The sequence below is a fragment of the Artemia franciscana genome, chromosome 16 (genome assembly GCF_032884065.1).
Source record: "Artemia franciscana chromosome 16, ASM3288406v1, whole genome shotgun sequence".
NCBI lineage: Eukaryota > Metazoa > Arthropoda > Branchiopoda > Anostraca > Artemiidae > Artemia > Artemia franciscana.
Window position 1 is genome coordinate 12,717,973 of NC_088878.1, and position 23,245 is coordinate 12,741,217.

At 35.3% G+C, this 23,245-nt stretch overlaps 1 protein-coding gene across 1 annotated transcript in view; it reads left to right on the forward strand.

Moving 5' to 3' along the window:
- Positions 1-4,207: 4,207 nt before the first annotated feature.
- The window catches only part of LOC136037090 (WD repeat-containing protein 44-like), an 85,127-nt gene continuing 66,089 nt past the window's right edge, over positions 4,208-23,245 (forward strand). The window contains exons 1-5 of the mRNA XM_065719540.1: positions 4,208-4,349; positions 14,063-14,160; positions 16,413-16,924; positions 18,566-18,967; positions 22,619-22,755. Coding sequence (XP_065575612.1) covers positions 4,291-4,349; positions 14,063-14,160; positions 16,413-16,924; positions 18,566-18,967; positions 22,619-22,755 — 1,208 coding nt within the window. The 5' untranslated portion in view covers positions 4,208-4,290. The remainder of the gene's footprint in view (positions 4,350-14,062; positions 14,161-16,412; positions 16,925-18,565; positions 18,968-22,618; positions 22,756-23,245) is intronic.

The window sequence follows — 23,245 nt, forward strand, 5'->3', positions numbered from 1 at the left end:
TCAAATGAGGTAGGGCTTGAAAAGTATCAGCCCCATAGAAAGCTGACAAAATTCTTTTTATAGAATTTGCAGTTACTGCACTTCCTAAATTCCGTTTACGAGATAATGCGAAAGTGTATCTGTAAAAAACAAGAAGAAGAAGAAGAGAATTTAGAGCCTCCTATAATGGTGGATTAGGATTGATATCAGTACGGGAGTCAGAGTTTGAACTCAACTACACCAACACCCTGCAAGGCTTGGACTCTGATTCCGGTGATGAGATGATTTGAAAGCGATTCCATACAAGAAGAAGAAAAATAGAATCCTTATTTTCTAAAATTACAATCCTGAATAGGACGTTTCTCGTCCAGACACCGAGTAATGATGGTTAAACACAGAAAAACATCATGAAGCCGCGCTTCCTATCATCATGTGGAAAAAAAAAAACACATTCCCGCTTCCCATGCGAAAAAGAAATTTTCCTTGCAGCTCAAGAGGTAATTTCAGAAGCAAAATTACCATTTTGATTCGACACATTTTTGTGGTTTTTCTGGCTATCTTAAGAAATTCTCCTAAATTTGTTTTAGCAATTAAATTTTACCATTAAGACTAGCTGACCTAATAGTTACCATCCCTGAATCAGCTTCAAAGGATAACTATTCGTCACTTGGTATCTTTTTACTTACTTGGCTGTAGTATACAAGGTTAGCATAGTTCGTTCTCTACTAGGTTGCAACGGACGCTGCAATCATGGTCACTCAACGTGGAAGGCACTCTGCCTAGAAATTTCGTAAAAAAAAAATTTAAGCAAAAAGAATCGTGGATAAGAGATTGACCGATTATGACTAAAGGCTAATCAAAATTATATAATAATACCAAGAAAATGAAAATAATATAAACAGTGTTTGTTTTCAGCTTAACCCCACCACCAGGAACTGTTTCTTAGACAAATGAAAAAGAACAATCTTGGCTCTCAGCATTCCCCGAATCCCATGAACGTTTAAATAAGCTCGTAGATCGCGCTGCCTAGGTGTACTACTACTACTACTAATAGTAATTCACTGCAGCACCAAGCCACCTGAGGCCACCACAGCTACGCACGCTCCTCCTCCAACCTAATGTATTCAAGGCCTCCCTCTTTACACCTTCCCATGAAGTTACTATTTCCTTTAAATCTTTATTTACGACATCCTCCCACCACAGACGAGGACGACCTGCTTTCCGTGTTGCCCCAGTTGGTCGGCAAAAAAGGACAATCTTCGCAATCTGTCATCCTTCATCCTTTCTGTCATCCTTTCGATTATTTCTTGTTCGATTATTTTGTTGCTGGGTCCTCCTAACCCAGCAACTTAAGGATGAAGCTACAAGCTATTTAGAAAAGCCATGTTTTGGTCCAGTTCTGCCATTATTTCCGGTGCTCATGTACCACACCATGGCTTTCCTAGCCCCAGGAGCTTCGTTCCAATCTGTCTGGAAAATAAATAAAAAAAAAAGCAGAAACAATTTTGTTTTCAACCGAAAGTAAGAAGCGCCCTTTAAAACTTAAAACGAACAGAAATTATTCCGTATATGAAGGGGGTTGCCCCCTCCTCAACGCCTCGCTCTTTACGCTAAAGTTTGGCTCTTTTTCACAACTCCACTTTTTGAAACAATAAAAGTGTTAGCGTAAAGAGTGAAGCGTTGAAGAGGGGATAGTCCATTTCATATACGAAATGATTTCTGTTCTTTTCAAGCTATAATGTAATTCCTTACTTTCAGTTAAAAGTATTGTATTTAATTTAATTTTTGAATGCCTTTCAACTAATAGAAAGTTTAAAAAAAATTTGCACATCAATTTTGGCTGATTTATTCCGAATATGGAGGAGTGCCCCGTCCTCAATACCTTGCTCTTTCCACTAAGACTGTTAGCACTTTTAACAAAACGTCCTATTCCAATTAGAAGGCCCCCATGTTTCAATAGAAGCTCTTAAAAAATTGGGCAAACCGTCAAACTTTAGCGAAAAAACAAGGTTTTGAGGATGGGTAACCCTTCAAATATAGAATAGTTTTTGTTCGTTTATCAAATAATGCCGGTAAATCTGGCCCACTCTCTATGAAACATAACCCTCCCTCTCACGGAAAACTCCGTACAATTTTACCCAACGAAAAAGTGTACTCCCCCCCCCCGTCAAATTCCCTCCAGATAGTTATATCCTCGCTGAGAATCCCCCCTCCCTGTAAAATTGCTAATGGACGATTCATCCTGAAAATTTCTCCAGCATTCTGTCATTTGAATACGACTTTAATCCCTAATCGGTTTCTCGTCCACTTCAGTAAAATGTCCTCTGTGTTGTACACCACAAGCGTGGCTCAGGGAGGATGTTTGCAGTGACAGTGCACTATTTTTCCAATATTTATTTATAGGACAACCTGACAGCCTCTCTCCCTAGCTGGTGGAGAACAGGTTTGGTCAACTGTTGTCTTTATACAGCACTCGCTGTCTTCATAGAGAACAATGATCAACAAAACTGTCTTATCGGGGTATTCGTAGCGTAGTAGGATTTCCTTAGAATCTGATTGTCTACTGAGTCAATAACCTTCTCAAAATCCAGTAGTGTCATATAGATCTTTAATAACCACTCTCTGTTTTCTTCCGTTAGTAATCTATGTTGCTCGTCTAATCTATGGTATCTGTCGATCTATGGTAATCTCGATCTATGGTATCTGTCGAGCTATGAGCCGATTCTCTGCATTAAAATGTGTAGCAGAAACCTGTTGGGTATAGAAAACAGGCATATTCCGTGCCAGTTGACTGGGAGGGCTGTGTTGCCTTACCTGAAGATCTTCACAAGGGTACTACGTTTCCGGTCAGAAGGTACTTCCCATTATTCATCATTTTGGCTGCTTCTGTTGCTGCAATTTTGGCTGATGAAGGTAGAGCCGTGTTAACGTTAAGTAGAACAAAGTTGTTGCTGGAATCTCTGGGGGATTTTCTGGTGGAGATTCAACAGCTTATCAAGACGGTGGCTCTTATGATAGCCAATGGGGGCTTCCGTGGAATCGTGAAAGACGAGACATAAGATTTCCTAGTTTTTGTTGTTGTAAGCATCATCTGGAAAAAAAGAAACAGGGCTTCAAATTTATTTTGCATTTTCATCTTAAAGGCTTACCAAAATTTCTCACTGGGAATTTCTCCGAGTTGACCCAACACGATGAAAGAAGGAGAAGATGCTGTGGTATCGGGGGAAGGGTTTAAAGTTACGAGAGGGGGGGGGGGGTGGCTGCTCTCTAATAATTACTAAGGTGTTTTTTTTAACTTTCTATAAGACTCTTTCCTTGTGATGTGGCTCGGAAAATAAAAGCAATGCACAAAGACACATTGTTCTTTATTAAATTAACGCTAGTAATTCGATTCTGACACAAGAAATAAAGAGCAAGATTAAAAAAAAGTTCAATACTATTTTTCTTTCAAGGGGGTTTCTTCTTTTCGGGGGGGGGGGGGGATCGATCGAAAAAACAAAACAAAAAAGCCGTTTTTTTATATTAACCGTGAATGAAAATAAAAAAATTCATGGGGAAAATATGATATGTAAAACATATGACTAGAATTGTGATAGTTGAAAAAAAGAAAAATAGCGTGATATCGTTTGGCCTAACTGATTACCCTACCTTACTTGGTTATCAAAACAGGTGATTGCCATATATTTTCTTTCCTCACTTACAGAAATAACTGGAAACTAATGTTCGTGATATCGATCTTTTTTTTTATCATGTCTACGGTGCCTAAATAAGTATTCTTTTTTTAAATAGCTGTTATCAGTAAATATAAGTCGCTTTAAACTGATCCTAGAATTTACCGAGACTGCAGAGATTTCGCATTATTCTAACTAATTCTGGACAATTTTAAGCATCATAAAAATGCACAGGGAAGGTTAATATTCATCAAACTGCATATTATGACGGGGCATGGCTTTTCATTTTCCAATAGAACTTTCCTGTTTATCTCGTTTTGGCTGGTTTTCAAGAAGAAACATGAATATTTGTGAAATTTAGCCAGGAACTTGCAAATTCAAACTGATATTAGATTTCAGCTAAACTGAAGGAAAATTTAGCAGACAGTAAAAATAACGGTCAAATTATTGAATTACACATAGCTTAATATTATTTTCAAATTTGTTAATGTAAGGCTAAATAAAAGATGACGCTGTTACCGCAGAAATTAGGTAGCACTATAGAAAAGTTAGTTGGCAAAAAAGTTTAAACTGATTGAATGAATTTGGAGGAAATAATTTTTGGACCCTCAAAGTAGTTTTAAAGACTCCAATATTGAAAATGTCCAGTGATAGTGAAGATTTATTTTTTGATGCAGAGTCTGACATTTCATTAAAAAGGTTAGTTAGGCTGGGCTTGACTTATGTTAGGTTAGTTGGTGCAGGCTTGTTCCTATTAGGCTATAGCCTACCTTAGCTTTTGTAAATTCCCATCTTCTTGCCAAGCATCTGATAGGTGTCACTTATTTTAATAATTCAGAGTTACTGCTCCTCTAAAACAAACTTCTTAATTAGCTAAAAGTTGGCCTTGTAGCCTACCATTAGGTTCCTTATTTTATGCCTCTTTTCAACAGAGTAGTTGCTACCCTGATAATGTATCTGTCCTTCCTGATGGTATAAAATATGGTAAAATTCTAGTTAATTGACTTCTTGCTATCTCAGAAAGGGTTTAGGTTAGGAAAATGAAACTTTCAGGGATGAATCTATAAACTAAAGAATGTCCTGGGAAGGTATTTTGAAGCAACTATCTCCACTCCTTCTTGCTCTAGAGGGCCCTGACCTTTAAAAATATGTGTGTTATAAAAGTGAAACCTTGCAAAATAGGTCTTCTGCTTAATTGAAGTACAACAAAATTGTTCTCAGCTTCCTAACTTTGCTTAATTCCATTTTATAAGGTTTTAAAGATATGCAAATACATTTCCTAAATTTTGAAAAAAAGACATTGATATGGCTCAAAATTCTACTCAAATAACAGGAATTGTATTTTCAGAACTAAAGGCAGAGAAAAAGCAACTAGTAACTGAAAATTAAGGTAAATCTTGTTTTTTCAAAATTTCAATAGGTATAGACCTGTCATGTAGGCATATTTCAGGGCCCTCTAGAGGGAGAAGGAGTAGAGTTGGGTACTTTAGAATACCTTCTTGGGATATACTTTAGCCTGTAGACCCATCCCTGAAAGTTTCATTTTCCTAACCTTAACCCTTTCCAAGACAGCAAGAAGTCAATTAACTAGAGTTTTACCTAAAATATTATTCTAGGAATGTATAAAAAACTAAAGGAAAACAGGTAAAGGTACAAAGTTCTGCACTCCAGAAGGAATTATCTTGACAAAGTAAAGGTGGACCCATATACAGGCATAGCTTTAATAATAGTATGTCTTTGTTGTTGTTTCCATTGTTCATTGTGTATAATGACAGGTATCTGCTGTATAGACTCAAAGATATCTGTTTAACCTCATTGAATATTGAATGAAATATTATTTTGGTAAAATTCTAGTTGATTGACTTTTGGCTATGTCAGAAAGGGGTTAGGTTAGGAAAATGAAACTTTTTGATGAGTCTAAAGGCTAAAGTATGTCCCAGGAAGGTATTTTGAAGTACCCACATCCACTCCTTCTCCCTCTAGAGGGCCCTGACCTTTGATGACCTTTAAAAATATGTGTGTTTTAAAACTGAAACCTTGCAAAATAGATCTTCTGCATGAATGAAGTACAACATAATTGTTTTCAGCTTCATAACTTTGCTCAATCCCAATTTATAAGGTTTTAAAGATATGCAATTACATTTCCTAAATTTTGAAAAAAATATTGATATGGCTCTGAATTCTACTCAAATAACAGGAATTGCATTTTCAGAACTAAAGGTAGAGAAAAGGCAACTGGTGACTAAAAATTAAGGTAAAATGCTGTCTTATTGAAATTTCAATAGGTGTAGACCAGTCATGTATGTAAATTTCAAGGCCCTCTAGAGAGAGAAGGAGTAGAGATGAGTGCTTCAAAATACCTTCCCAGGACATTCTTTAGCCTCTAGACCCATCCCTGAAAGTTTCGTTTTCATAACCTAACCTCTTTCCAAGATGGCCAAAAGTCAATCAACTAGAATTTTACTATTATTTTAAATGTATGAAAAATGTGAATAATAATGCAAGGAAACATGATAATCTGGTTAATATTAATAATCCATAGCATATATTATAAAAGAAGAATTTCAATAGTTTAGTGTTCTGTTTAATTTGATCTGTCTAAGCCAATATATAGGATCATTACAGAGAGTTATGAATTGTCACACACACAACTTTAGCCTTAAAAGGACTCCTCTTAATCAATCAATAAGACAAAGATAGAGCCAAAACTACAGGAAACCCATTGTAACAAAGAACCTATTGCATATGTCTATATTCAATGGATTGACAATTATATTATTGGAGCCAGCCCATAAACATAATGGCACTGTCAAGAGAGGCTAGATTTCCAGGACGGCAACTATTGTCTTAGAAAGGAGCACAAAAACAGGAATCTTTCCTTTTATTTTATTAACATGCATCCTTCAGAAAGGCTGTACTTCAAATCATTGCAGAATGTTTCTATTAATTAGATCTTTATGTTTCCTTCCATTTTCTTCTAGGTTTTTAGATTGTTTTAAATAACATATATATATATATATATATATATATATATATATATATATATATATATATATATATATATATATATATATATATCATGAAAAGAGAAATCACCAATGCAACAGCACAAACACAAAAAAAAAAGAAAAAAAAGAGAGACAGAAGGAGAAAAGGAAGACTGTTTTCCTAAATTAGTGATTAATATAGACCAGCACTTGAATGAGGTCTTAACCCTACTCATCCATACAATCACATAGGTCAAACAGCATAGCCACACACAATCAACCATAAAGAATAATCCTTGGACAGGCAGTCATGTCGTCAATAAGTAAGTTGTCATTTACCAAACAATAGAAAAAATAATATAGACAAATAATTCAGAGGCAACACCCAACATAAGGGCTCATCAGGAGAATACACTGGCCTATATAGGGTTTCGCCACTCTAAATTCTCTACCCAGCACAGTGTTGTGGCTACCACAGAATATCCATGGCATCCCTGCATCAGGTATCACCCCCAAAATACATGCCTATGAAAAAAAAAAAAAAACAGCAAATGTAAAAATACCAAGTAAAACCAAAACAAGCTTATCCTGTTAATATATCCCTCCCTTTAGCAACAATAGGTAAACTAAATATTATAAATTTTACCAAATCACAAATATTAACACATTGCAAAAAACCTGAATGAACTAAACAATTATAGAATTCATCTTTACCATGTGGCTAATTTTTAAGAAAATCCGCTCAATTAGAAACACAATTCAAAATAAATGGCGCTGCGACAACATTTCTCGAACCTCCGAAATTAGTTGGAAATTTCTTTAAGTATTTCTAGATAATTCTTTTGATATTTATTTAAAAGTTCGTTATAATGAAAACTAGATTTTTTAAATTGCCAAGTTAATTTATTTGCAGAAAAACCTCTTGATATCAATTTTTGGCTTAAGATTTTACATCTATTTTTAAAATCAATATAATTACTACAAATCCTTGCATAACGAAGTAACTGTGAAAAAACGCTGAATATGTGATATTTGAGTGTATATTACTTTCAGGGAATGGGAAACTAATCACTTCAAAATCAAAATCATCCGTTTTATTATACATTTTAAACTTAATTTATTATTATCACAAATATTAATATTTAAATCTAAGAAATGATCTTCATGACCAGCGCCATGACTAGGCTCAAGAATAAGCTCTGATGGATATATATTTTTAGAAATATCAATGAAATCCTTACAATTTAAGACCAAAATGTCATCTAAATATCTTTTATTATTTGACAAAGTATGTTTTAAATTAATTGGAATATATATATATATATATATATATATATATATATATATATATATATATATATATATATAATATATCATTCTTTATTAAGTCTCCTTTGAAATTTTGGTTGATGCCAAATAAATGGTACCCTCACTCAAACTGTTCTATTTGTTGATCACTCTTTGGCTAAAAAATTTTGACATACTAAAGGATCTGTCTGCCCATCCAATCTATGTCAGATTGTGTACACAATCTATTGGATACACCAAATAGTTTCAAGTCAGTGTTGATCCAAGAAGAGCTCCCCAATTGAATACAAATGAGGATTTTGCAAGGTTGTGAGTAAGCAGACGTGCTGCTTGTTGAGAAGAGTTGTACAATTTATGTTCTACCAGCCTGGAAGTCTATTAGCCAATTTAGTAACTTTAGGTTTATTCTTACTGCTGTCAATTTTGAGCAAGGCCAATTATATGGGATGTTATCAGATGCTTTTGTTATGTCCAAAAGAATCAAATAAATGGTGAGACCTTTGTCCAGAAGCTGAGTATTATGCACATAAGTATCTGAAAGATTACTTTCTACCAATTTTCCTGGTAGGAAAACATGCTGGTTTTCAGAGATGATACTATTATGCATAAGTTGTTGAAGGAGGGCATTATTACCTATCCTCTCAAGGACTTTTGTAACAGCAGATGTAAGGCTAATGGGTCTGTAATTTTCTACATAAGATCTATCTCCTTTTTGAAAATAGGCATGATTTATGGAAATTTCTAATGGGATGGAGCTGTATTATGGGTGGCTGTGACTTTATTTCCATTGACTGTAATTAGAGGTTAATTGACCTTATAGTTGATTAACACATACTTCCAAAGTTTCTTGGGACTCAACTCACTTTTGTCTATGATGTCTTGTCTTGAAATTATGGTGCAGTTATTTAGTGAGGTATATTTATTTAGTTTTAGCTTTGATATATTTTAAGTTTATTTGCTTTCTTGTATTAACCATCATATGTGATAAGGACTTTGGTAGTGATGTAAATTTCTCTGTTGTGTTCCATTTCTTAGTCTCTATGACTAAAACCCATTTCTCCTCCCATTTCTTGTTGACTCCAAATTGATTCGAGTTAGTTTAACCTTCTTGGTGTCATAGTCTATAAATATCATTTTTGAAAAATTTCTTTCTTTCTTTGTGTCTCTTCTGATGACAAGTTGGTCACTTTTACTAATTGGAAGAGATAATTTTTTCTTTGGATCATTGTGCTGTTGTTTTTTTCTCTGAAAAACTAGATTAAGTATTGTTTGTTGCTGGTTTTGGCAAAAACGTGTGGTCTGGTTAACAACTTGGGAGACAGAAATATCAATAAAGGTTCTAGTGGTGATAGAACTACAAATAATATGATTATATGAGAACCACTTTCAATACAAGAAATAAGGGAAATTATAGTCCCCTATAATAATAAAATTATGTTTGAATTTTCTTGTAACTTTGCAAACAATAATTTAGAGTCTATACTCTATATCTCTGCATGAGGGAGCCGAGACCCTGCAACAAACACATCCAAATGTAGCTGGGTCAAACCAGGTGGTCTCTGCAAATGGTAACCTAGACTTTATGATAATCCCATAGACACCATATGCAGCTATGTAGCACAGTATGTGATGCTCCACTCTTTTTAAGACAGGTTAGAGATAGTTTGGTAACTGGTGATTTAAATGTCTCTATCTTCCAATCTACAGCTGTTACTCTTTGGGCACACCCTACTTCAGTTAATAGAACCACTTTGTAGTCTTAACCGTGAATTAGACTTGTTAGTTCATTCATTTTATTAGTAACTTCATCAGTGCTGGTTAGTAGAACACAAAAGTCTAAACTTACATGTAAGTAGTCATTAGCACCTTATACTAATTCCCCATCTTCAGTTGAGGCAGAGTCTTCTCTTTGGTTGGTTGGATCGTTTGTCTTAGTTGCCACATTATACAAACAAGGAAGAGGCAGTGCTACAAGATTATTTAGACGATTCTTCAGTCACGGAGGGCCAGAACTTCTTTGACAAGTATCTCATGTCTAACCCTGTCTTCTCTTCATGTGCTCAAGTAAAAACATATATCTAGTTTCAACTAAAAAGAGTTCATTTTCTTTGCACACTGAAATGGGACAGTAGCAACACTGAGCAGCATCAGTGGATATTTGGGATTCAGTTGTTTCACATTTGATATAGGGGCAGGTGGCAGGTCATACCACATCTCAACTTAGTTCCAAATAAAAGAGTTGTTATGGGTAGTTGTAGGAACGCTTTATTTCAGTAGGATCACACTTTGACTGTATTATAAGTTCAATACTTTCAACTTTAGTTTTAATCACCTCAAGTTGCCATTATATACCATCTCTTTAAACAAGCAATAATTGTGTATGTATCTGTTCATGTATGTATTTGTTTTTTTTTTTCTTAAAAATTGCTCCATAGTTATTTTTTTTTATTATGGTTTCCTGAGATTGTGTTGCTAAAATGTCAGCAGCTTATGGAAGTCTGACAAATTCTGTTACTGGCAGGCAGCAGCTTTGGATTTTGGCCTAAAAAAAATTATATACTGGTGACAAGTTTAAGAATAGAGCCTAAATTTGGAAAAAGAGATTCATGTTATGAATGCCTACCATATGCTGAGTGCTGGTGCCTAGCTTTGAAATCGACTGCATATTTTTTTTTTTAACTGGCATACTGACATTTCTGACCACTAAAACAATCTAAAAAGGTCATAACTTTAAGGAAGTATTTGTATTGTTCCCAGGTTGGCTGTATTGAACCTATGCTGATGCTAGTAAGATAAGAAATAATGAGAATCAGTATATACAAGCCTGCTGTGTAGCCATGCCAGGCTCAGCCTTGAAATTGACTACATATTTGTGGTTTTATTTTCTGAAAATTGGTACATTGACATTTCTGGCCACTAGAAAATGATCTGAATAGGTCACAAATTCAAGGAAGAATTCGTATTTTTCCCAGGGTGGTTGTATCAAATCCTGTGGTGACCTCGTGCCATCAAGAAAAGGCTCACCCGCCATGCAAAAAGTATGGTAGCAAAGTAACAATGCTACTTGGCGGTTTTCAAATTTGTTGGCAGATTTTTCTCTAAAAATACCATTTTTACATATAAAACAAATTTTGCTCCAAGAAAAGTTGTCAAAACACTAGTTGTGCTGCTAAAATGTCAGCAGCTTTTGGAAGTCTGTCAAATTCTGTTACTGGCAGGCAGAAGCTTTAGAAATTTTTCCATACCAGACCCCCCCCTCCTCCCTAAAACTTAAATATATTTTTCAATGAGCTTATCTGGTTCTTAATTTTGTCACAGTTGTTCAGTTTACAGGTACACGGTTTTAAACAAGAGTGATGCTAACTGCTTGAAATAAATATGGTAAATTTCAAAAGATTTGTAAATTGTTTTTTTTTTCAATTGGGTCATGATGAATCAATGCCTCTCGATTGTATAACCTCAACAAAATGGAATTATAACCAAATAGTGAGTTTTTGATTGTACTTGTTAATTAAACCAAATATGCTCAAGAATTACGCTTAGGTTTGATGTAAAAAAAATCGGTTTTATAGCATATAAAGACAAGTGACTGGTGATAGAATGCATTGGATTTATAAACTTTGGGCTACATATTTGCACATTAGAGGGGGGAGTGTGTGAAAAGTGGGGTAGAATAGTAACAATGCTACTTGGCAGTTTTCATGGCCTAGTAAAATTACCTAAGCTGATCTAAAGTAAATACCTGAAGTGATCTAAAGTATTGGCTCCCATCGAAAACCTTGTTTTGTTTCTCTCACAGACCATCAAATTGCAGTCTAACACACTTACAAGTTGACTAACCGCTTGTTTTTCACTTTTAGTAAGACATGCATCCAGCTTCAAAGTGCCTTGTTCACTATGGGTACTGCAAGGTGTCTGGCCGGTACTACATCAGTTAAAGACCATATTGCCAAAAAATACCTTAATTAGCCCTTCAAATTAAAAGGGGAACAATCAATTCCTAGTGCTTTTACTAAATTTTCAGTCACTTATTATGGTAACATACCTAGTTCAACTCTACCACCCAGTTCAGCAGTCGAGTGCTCATAGCCTGTGCTTGACTTACTTCCTCATTCAGAAAATGAATCAATTGAAAAGCCAGATAATCATGTTAACCAAACAGTCGGTAGGTCTTTAAGTGCCCCAGAGCCTACAAACGTGAACCTTATAGTTGTCTCTAACCCTCCTACATCTTCCACACCAATCAATCCCCAGAAACGACACAGAACCTTTGGCACCAATTCTGCAGTGACTTTAGAGTTTAACCAGCTAGTATCAGTATGACAAAAATATATGTATGGTAGAAACTCTTCCACAAAAGCTTCAGAACAAAGACACATCATCATCAAGCTCTGTATAAGAAAATATCAAACCTAGTAATATTAATGAGTTCAAAGCTTTGGTAATATTGACACATAGTGCCAAAACGACAACACTTCAGACTCTTTTAGACGTCCAGTTTAAGATCCAAATTTTTTACGAATAGACCGAGCTTTGAACCCAGTGTTTAACCTGCACATACATTAATCCAATCACTTACAATTTTTCACTTTGAACTACCAACTCAAATCAACCTAGAGAGTTCCAAAATCTCAAGACGAAAATAGTCCGGCATCTAGAATCTTCAGCTCATAAGCAAAGTTTGCTAGATGATGCTACCAAAGACTTTAAAGGAGATCAGCTTATGTGTAGAAACCATAGAACAGGGTTGTTCCATGGTCTGAATGCTTGTCCACAACTTAAAGTGGGTCATGGCTCCCAGCTCCAATATAAAGGAAATATAATACTTGACAGCTTGAAAGGTGAAATTCCCAATGATGAAAGGAACTAAAGTCGCATTTTGTCGCAAATCTTACTCCCATTTTTGCAAAACTTATTGACTCCCAACTGCAAAGATGCCTTAGTACAAATCTACCCATTACTAAATGGCCACCACCATTTGCTACTATTGCCGAAAAGATGATGCCTAATAGGCAAATATTCCAGATTGTTGGTAGTAATTCTTTTCTTTCTGGAAGTCTTGTTTCGTTTGTTGTGGAGTTGCGGACATACAGGATGAGACATTGCACACTCTCTGCTTGAAGCTTTGAAGCATCACTCTCTGATATCAAGCAGCAGATTATAGGTTGTGCAGTGGATGGACACTGTTTTATGCTTCATGTGCCTTCTCATCTTTTGACGCTTACAGGTCTCCGTGATTCTCCCATTTTATAAATTTAACTGGGATCCAGTGCATCACGTTGAATTGGCTGAAGGAGATGCCTAAAACTCGTCACAGTGGGTCTCAGGTACTTGTGACCTCATATCCACCAGAAAAAAAAAGATGGGCTATGGAAAAAGTTTTGAAGCAATGATAACCCTTGCCGAGACACAAGGTGTCAGTCTCAAGAAGCCATCATTCTTTTCCTCCACTAGGTTTGCTACATACTCAGCACAAGTTTTCAAAACTATCAGGGACAACTACCCCGTGATATTTGAATTACTCAGTCATAATCAAGATAATTATTTGAATAAGACTTCAAATGCTGGTTTCGTACTTAGTTTAGAAGGAATTATTGATATTTACAAAACTATATTTAGCTTTTCCCTTTCACTCCAAAAGGTGGAGCTCTTACCATGGAAAATTACGAGTATATTGAATAAAGACATTGATGACCTTGCCAAAATGAAGTTACGACTGTCAGCAGATGATCCAGTTGATTCTCAGATACTTTCTTGCTTCTTGAAAGTGGCGCTTCCTTATCGACAGATTTTTTATACCACGGAGTTGGTATAAAAATTGGCTAAGAGTGGCCCTCTTATTGAGGTGACTTCTTACAATTATGATTTGCCATCTGATTGTTTGGATCTCTTCTGATAAACACTGGAATGATTACCCTGAATGGGAATGTCCTCCTCTTCTTTCTTTAATTACCATAGGTTAGGTTATTTCTTAGCTGGATTAACATGTTCAGTAGAAGCAGCATTTTTGAACGAAATCAGTCAACAACAATAGTTAGTGGCAATTATAGTTTAGGGTCTGCTGCTTCTGAAACGTTAAATTGCATTTATGAGTTTATTTTTATTACTGTTTTTTAGTTTAAAAGCTGGAGATACTAGTGAGGAATCAGATGATACCCATGAGAAGAACTCCAATGTTGATATGGATCTCAAGAAAACTAGAGAACAGTTAAAAGGTTTGTAAAGTCATATTTATTGAACCATTTTAGCGTGGGAGAGGATTAATTTATTTTATTAATTAAAAGCCTTGTTAATGAACGCTTTCAGATAGTGAGAATCAGAGAATTTTTGTCAATTTGGAGCACTCTTGGCAATAATACCAGAAGTGACCCTCACTGAAATGCTAGAAACCTTTGACGAAGAAATCCAGTAATTGAAATATGAAAGTAAATCTGTCAGACCAAGTATTCTTAGCACCAATTCTAATTTTGTTCCATCTGTCTAAATCCGACTCTACGTAAAATGACCATGACTAGTTAAAAATTTGTTGGTGTAACTATGTCTATGCACCTTTGATGGGATCTTGATTATCCTAGTATTTTAAACAAGTTGATTCCCCCTCCACCCTCTACCTCTGATCAAATTCAAAAATCCTTATCCTGCTCTGTCTATGTTTATTTCTCTTTTATTAGACCACTTTTGGAGTACCTAAGTATGTCCTTTTTCACATCTTAGCCTTTCTAATGGGTTTGCAGAAATAATTAAATTGATCCGAAAGGATGCCCTAGAAATCACCCATGAAGAGGGTACTTTTGCCTGTTCAAAAAAGGTCAGCTACTGACTTTTTTAAGACAGAAGACCTACTCTTTTTTAAACTTTGGAAGGTTTAAGCACAAGTTTAAACCTTTGACTCTTTTTATGAACTTCTTACTTCTTTTTTAATCCAGACTAGTATTTAATTGTTAACTTGTATCCTTCAAATTTCCTACCTACTGCTTGCAAAGAAAGGTGCTGAAAAGGTTCGGTGCCCCTTGTTACTAACCTTTTCAATAGCTCGTCCCTTCTCTCTTGAACTTCTCGATTGTTGACTGCTCCTCCTCATGTGTTTAAGTTCCCGAAAATGTTGGGAAGGGGGAAATATATACTGTATAATGTAGGGAGGGACAATTTTTGTCGTAAAAAATTCAAATAAGTATCCCTAAAAAAGGGGCATTTATATTCCCCTTGTTGTCCTTTTTTATTACAATTACTTGTTCCTAATTTTTTAAGCTTTTATTTGTAGACTTAAATCTGACTATTGATGTATATTAATGTTTATCCTGCTCCTTTCTTCCCTTATTATGGTTATATTTCTTTTAAACTGTTTTACTCATTATCTTTCCTTAATTGTGACAATTAAAACAGTTTTTTTTTTTCATTTGGGTGGAAGTATATTTCTGTCGAAATGTGCTTTGAAATCCATTTTGGAATCCTTTGAAGTTTCTGTTACTAGTTAATACTGCTAGTTCATGTCCTACAGCAGAGAGATGTTTCAGTTGGTTCTGTTTTAAAAGTATTGATACAAATTTTTCGTAAAATTCTTAGACATATAAATGAATAATTATAGAGAAAATTGGGTTTCTAGCTATCTTAGTGGTTGTTTTTTTTTTCTTCTTTTCTAATTTTGACTGGAACAATGGTCCTTGGACTGATTTGGGGGAATGAGAAGAATTTCTCTTTAAGGGGATAGGTATTTTTGTAAGTACTGATTCCTTCTTATGGAGAAAAAGCATGTTGCTATCAAATTCGAGGTTGAGCTTTTTTCTCGCACTGCCAGCCTAGAATCAGTGGAGAAAATAGCCTGATCATAATGCCTAACTTTTAATTCGAAGCTTTTCAAGTAGATAATTTGTCTACAGTCCATAATTATAACTTCTATGTAGATTTTTATCATCATAGGATATTTATATATTTATTTCATAATTTATGTGCACTTATTTTATTTTCTCCTCTAACATATAAACTCGTAATGGTATGAAAAAGGTAAATGATGCAGCATCAGATTCGACAGTCAGTGTCAGTGACGCTAATCTCCGTGGCCCTTCAGCCTGGTTGTGCAGGCTGAGGTTGGGGGCTGGAGGCCAACCATCTTGTTCTTTCACACACTCTTCTTATTAACCTTCACTAGCTTTCTCCATGCGCCGATTTGGAATTCATGATGCCTGAAAAGTTGTTTTTGATGCATTGAATCGGTATCCTCATACCTTATGCTGCTTGCATTGAGAAGGGAATCTGGTTTTTTGACCCCCCTCCCTCCCTCTGAAATGCAGTAAATTCGTAAGCGTGCATGATTTTCGGCTATTTAATGGAAAATCCTAGAGAATTTTTAACAGAACCTTATCTGGAAGGAGAGGCAACATTTTAAACTAATTGACGTTTCTCTATTGTTTATTTTCTCCTCAATGTATTTTATTTTTTGTTTTTCCTAATAACAATCTATTATCACAAGGTCTTCGCTGTCGCCTCTTAAATAAAGAAGAAGATGAAGAAGAGCTCAACAGCCCAGAAAGTCCGGTTTCATCAGTAGATGGTGTTTATGCTACAAGTAAAACTACAAAATTTAGAGTAGTCGAGACAGACACTGTGAGTATACACAGTATGATGTCGCTGGGAAGAGTTGGTGCCATCCTCGGAAATCCAGATGCGTCAAGTGTAAAAGACACGAGGGTGCCTCTTTATATGAAAAATACTCCCTTGGTCTGTCGAAGTACTGCTGCTAGTCGGGAGAACTTATCGCGGGAAGTGATAACTCGGTCCAAATCGGTTTCAGACCTTGAGAGTAATGTGGAGAAACCAAACCCGGTTGATGAAGAGAAGTCAGTGAGTCAGAATATTGAGTTGAAGGAACCAGACATTGTTGCTAGTACTAAATCCCCAACTCCTGCTGATGCTGAAATGAAAGAGCCTGTACCACCACCTAGAAAAAGGAAGAAAGGGAAAACTTCTCGAGCCGTATCTGAGGTATTATACTTTTTTCTTAGTTATTGTTCCTATTAAAATTCACAATGTCATTAAGAGATACCAATTCAAGAAAGTATAAATTTTATGGTGGTGGGGGACAGAATCATTCATTTGTCTTACTTTAGAGTAAGCTTGTACTGTTTCGCATTTTGATGAGCAAAAAAAACATTTTATCTTATAGAGACTGTTCGAAAATGAACATGAAAATAACGACAGAGGGGGTAAACTACCATACCATTATTTATTAAAAATGACTAATGGAAACTTTAGAAGATAGAAAACGGGAATTTGGATTTAGGCATTTGAGAACACCCATAATGAATATTTTCTTTTCCAAATAGTCGCAATAGACGTAACTTGATGTTTTTTTTTTTTTTAGGTGTAAACTTGAACTTCCTAGCAATTGCTTCTGATAAATTTTAGTACATAAATATAATTTTGTTTCTTGACAAATAAATTTCTTGAAAACCAAATAAAATTTCTTGAAAACCAAGCTCTAGTTTCGCTTAAATCTTGGAAAAACTCTGTAACTTCTCTTGTTTTGTGCTGGAGATAGATATATTTAATTTTAGAGAAATTTATACCATTAGGAAGTATGATTTGTTTTTTTTTATCAAACGGAGCAGCTTTTGTTTTTAAAATTCAGTAAAGGGTTGTTCCTAAAACCGTTCTAATATACCTGCTAGGAAAATGCCTAAAATCATTCCAAAAGAAATTCAATTTGATCAATTTGAGAGCTCTTTGAATCTTGTGTGGTGCAACCCGCTTTGATTGAAAACTTTGCCAACACTATTCAATTGTCTTTTCAATCAAATTTAATTATCCAATAAAAGATCTTCAATAGGTTTCGTGGTAAGTGCTCCCGTGGGAGAATTTATCAGTGGACCCTTTGACTTTGAGACAGTCAGCCGACGTTGAGGCTCAGAAAATAATCAGGCTCAGAAGGTATTGAATCCTCTTAGATAAAAAAAACATTAACTGTCCACTGAGTTGAGCTTTAAGCTAGTTAGCATGTACGTTGATATGACTGTCCAATTGGTTTGATTGTTGTTTTCTTACAGGAAAGAAGATATAATATTTGTTTTACTTTAGCTCAGTAATCTCCTTTAAAAGAGAAGAAAAGTTCTCTACTATTAATTTATGATACTTTTATTGTATCTACTTAAAAACATTTCTTAACATGTGACTCAAAAATTTCGTTTTATACCTTGCTGCATTGAGTAGAATTCAGTGACCTAGTTCGCAGTCTGCTCCGCCTTAGAGAGGTGTAACAGCAACTCCCACACAATTGTAACCGACATTTGTATATTTAGTCCACAATGAACTTTGATATTAATTTTGGGACTCTCTTGAAATAAATACAAAAATCCATTGAGTATACCTAGCCTAACGCACCTTTTCCTTCAAATAAAGTTCAAAACAGGTCCCTCAAAAAACGCACATTCATTTGGATGACCCTGCATTTTAAATACTAATTGTATATTTAAATTTGTTTGTTACGACGAAGGAATTATAAAATTAAGCTATTTAGATAATTATAAATCATGGAATTCAAATGCTAATTTGATTATTCAAACTCTCCTTTTCATTGGCAGTGGGTTATCACATAAATATTAAATTAAATTTAATTTTCCTTTCTAGGAAAGTCTTCAACTACTAACACATAAAGTTTTGTTGCCAACCAAAGAATCTGAACCAACTGTCATAGCCGAAAAGGCAGATATGAAAGATACTGAAGTCCCTCACCCTGCTGCTGACAAGCCTGACCCCATATCAAATGCCGTAAGACTTCAGCCGTCGCCTAACATTACTGCCACCAATGTCATAGCTGACGGAAATCGACATTTAGACATCGGATCTGCTAAGCGTGGCCTTTACGTGGTGAAACCTCAAGACGAACCTTCAGCAAAGACAGCTGGATCGTCTGGTCCTAGTGGTCCAATGAAGCAAGAAACGGAAAACAATTGTGATGATAAACAACAGTTAGTCTTTGGTAGTGAAGTTCGGCTTAGATCAGACTCTGGAAAACCGTTATCTGATAAGGTTTGATTTTCTTATGTTTTGCTGGTAAAAGACCATGACAGGGGCTTTTCATCCGTCTTTGATTGTAAATTGGGAGTCTTCTTTTGGCTTTTAATATTTTTATGTAGTTTCGTGATTAAAAAGCAAATAAAAAGTTTTTTCCTAAGAAAAAATATTAGTAGAAAACAATTCCCAGAATTCTTTTGTTAATTAACGTAGACCAGGTTAAGTTATCTCTAAAAGCCATTATTTTATTGTGTTTATGAGGGTCAAAGTTCAAAACCATCGATAAATTAAGAGTAGAGAGGCCACGAACAGGTCATGTACCTGGCTTTTACTAGAAAAGGAGCCTGAGAACCTGGTTCCTTTGCTAGCATATGTGTGTGTATACTGGGCGAATAGCCAAAATAATCAAGAATGAAAAAGGAATTTTGTAGAGCAGTTTCGGAACGATGGGAAACGTAGTTGAGAGCAGAATCTTGAGATATCCCTGTACAATTTCAAAGGTGTTTCCCTGAAAAAGAAAATCCTAGAGATCGACTTGGAATGTCATGTTTTTAACTATCTCACTGGCTGTGCTTCTTTATCACCTTGGTCAAATTTGGTGTACTTGTTAAAATTATTGAACGGCAATAACAGTCGCAATCAAAGCAAGGTCAATTTCGAAGGCCTAAGCTACTAAGAGGAGCGAAGCATCCCGCCTCACTGAACAGACCTTGGTGCGCTGGGTTGAAAATACTTTGTCCGAGGAGCATGGGTTCGATCCCTGGCGTGACCGGCTATTTGTTTTGGGAAGGGGGCCAGTGGTGTGATTTTGAAAGCTCAGCCAGGGTCGAACCACCTCTAAATGGATGTCTGGAGAAATTTGGATAAGTTAAGCAGGAAAGGTGTGCGAAAGTACAGGATGGTTAGCCGCTAACCGCCCTTTGCACTTCCTGGCAGTCACGAAACGGAGATCAGGACCGCCAGTTTGGACCTTAAGGGTCTAGAACCGTCATACTTACTTGTTACTATGTGACAGAACTAGTTTTTTTTTCGCAGTTGAAAAAGGTTTCTAAGAGTAGGGACTAAGGTTAGGAGACTAGAAACCCGACAGTAATTAACTATGCTTCTGAAACGGGGTACTTCGATAAATAAAATAAACAGCGCTAGATATTTCCGAGGGACATTGTGTAAAGATAATGTCAAGTACTCGTTTAAGCAAATGTATATCAAATAAATATCTTTACGCAACAAATTTGCCTCTATCCTATTGTCATTGTCTAAAGTGAAAGAAAGGTAAGATGCTCATGTTTTGTGGGCAAAATGCCAACGTTATGATTTTACTGCAAAATTAAATTTATTATTAAAAAAAAATTTGAAGTCATGTTTTTTTTTTTACCAGCTGGCCACGTAAATAGAAGGCGTCCTTTACGAAGGTGTAAATGTTCATGAGGAAATTTAAAGCACGTTGTAGTTTCATATATAAAGATAGAAGTTCTGGGCAAATTAGAGGGATGAACTTTTTATATAGCTTGGATAAAAAAAAAAACAAAAAAATTCATGAGCTTCAGGTATATATTCAGGGACGGGGAGGATCCCCACCCCTTAAATTTCTTTCTTTTTTTTTCCTTTCACTTTTTTTCCCAGTTGTATTTATTTCTGTACAAATCATTGGCTCTTACAGGATTATTAGCCCCTACAGAGCCTATAATGCTGTTGGGCTTTTTGCGTTTAATATCTGACTCTGAAAATAGTTCAATCAATCAATTATTCAATCAATTTATTAATACTAAAAAAAAGACTATTAAAAACGTAAAGTGGTTACCAGGCCCAAGAAGCTTTGCTTGAATATACATCTAAAAAACTTAAAAGTTTGTGCCATTCTGTATTTGCATAACGTATTATTTATTTGCTGAGGAAAATTTGAAAAAGTACTCTTTGATTTGACTAAAAAAAAAAAACAACTGTCAAACTATAGTTACTTTATTTTTCATCTCTGCTACAATGGCATCAAAATCACAAAAATTCAGGGAGAGGGAAATGTTTATCTCAATATCTAGGAGGGGTCAAGAAAGTATGATTCGGTTATTGGTCACTATATTTGTTTTGCCTAGTAATTACAGTTTGATTGTAACGATTTTCATTCCAAATACGAACGTTTCAGCTAAAGTGGTAAAAACACTAAAAAATGTAGTAAACACATCAGAAGCTGTCCTTCAAAATGACAAAGAGCAAAATGGTTTATGCTTCATATTGTCCCTTACTGGTCACAGATAATAAGAACTGATTTTTGTCCGATATCTTTTTGCTGATCCAGCCACCTAATAGGTCGATCAGCTTTTGTATCCTAATAATCTGAATTCTACAATACCCCTGGGAACCTTTCAATGATGGAATATGTACATACTTTTAGTGTTTATTGAGGTCGCAGGAACACCTTTTCCAAGTGAGACAATCAAACATTTCAACTGGTCGATTCGATCGAGTCTTGTCGAATCAACTAGTTGATGTTTTCATCTAGCCAAATTGGCATATATATATATATATATGTATATATATATATATATATATATATATATATATATATATATATATATATATATATAACCTCATAAATCTCACAGGGACCTTGAACCGCAACTATCAGAAGACTCCCCCCCCCCTACCCATACTTAATCATCAAAGAAATTCTTTATCTTATTTTTTAAACAAAATGCACTCTCGGCCTTCCTAATACTTTCAGAAAGACTTTGAACTAAAGTTTTATTCTATGGATGAACTTGAGGACTTGGTCTAATGCAGTTTTTTATCCTATTTTGGCCATCAGTGTCTGCGGTACGAGTCTAAAATTGAGGATTCATGTTTTGCTAAGGTTTATATAATGCTGCACTTGGCATATAGCACTTGACTGGAATAATTTTTATTTTGTAAATATTGTTTGAATTGATAGCCAAGATGTTTTTCAAACACTTCAGTTCTATGAATGTTGGGTTTTCGTGAACCGAATGTTTGTTTACTTCATTTGAAACTGATAGTCATTTTGCAGGTCTAAGCATTTCTAACTCCGTTTTTAGTTAAGCCTGATATACTGTACTAAATGAGGTTTTTCTTAACCTCCTTAAATGAAATATTTGGAGTGAAAATGTTTATGTAACAGCTCTAGGGATTTTATAAGTGTCTCTTGCGTGTCCTAATGAAAAAGAATCCCTCCCTCACAATGTACGTTATTGCTGATGCACAATATCCGTAACTCTTCGCGTAGACGTGTAATTGTATTTATTGTGTTATATTATGAATTTACTGTATTTACCTGTAACTGTATATTATTATTGTAACTAGTATATACATTGAAACAAACCCTCAAGTTTAAATAAAGCCCAAGAGTTTTTATTTAATATAATCTTTTTTATACATGAGAAAATTAAGGAGGAACTGATGGGAGTTTTTCATGTGGTAGATTTGAAGCTCAACTCACCCCCTCCCCTCATGGTCCCATAATGAAAAATCGTGGATTAGGAGCTCAATATTTTCTTCTTTTGATCCCCCCTTCCCTTTAAAAGGAAATCAAGTCCTTGTAAACCCATGAATGCAAGTTTTTTTTTCAGCTCCGAAGGCCAACATTCACAATATTGGAAGTAGCTATTGGTTATATTTAATGAATAGTCTTTAATGCTTAGTAACATTTTTTAGGAAATATTGGATCAGTTGACTGTTTTAAACCTAGACACAGGTGAGCGCGTGCCTCTTAGTGAAGCTGAAGATAAAATACCGAAATGTGTCAACCCGCTTTCCCTTCATATTATGAGGTTGACTTCGGAATACGTTGGGTAAGTAAATCAGGTGTCCTAAATGTCCTATTACTCAAATTAGTTTTTGAGAAGAAGGCATATAGTGGGAAAATGTCAGTCAGGGTCTTGGGGCATTTCCAGAGATTGACTTCATAGAAGGTAAGGGGGATACCGTTAATGACCGAGATGAAAAACAGAGGTATTTTCGGAATATCATTTGCGTAAAGTAGATTATCTTATTATACTCTGAGTAAATTGGATTCTAAAATGAAGAAACAATAGAGAGAATAATATGATTTCAAAATAGTAAGGTAGGAAATGGGGTTAGCAGCTGGTTTTGTATCAAATATGGAGTTAAGCAGGGTTTTGTTCTATCCCCCTTTATATGGATCATTTTGAAGGACTCCGTCTTGAAAAGCACAGAGTGGATCATCATTTTTAACATACTATTACTACTACTGCTAACAACTCACCGTAGCACTAAGCCGCCTGAGGCCAACACAACTAAGCATACTTCTCTTCAATCCCA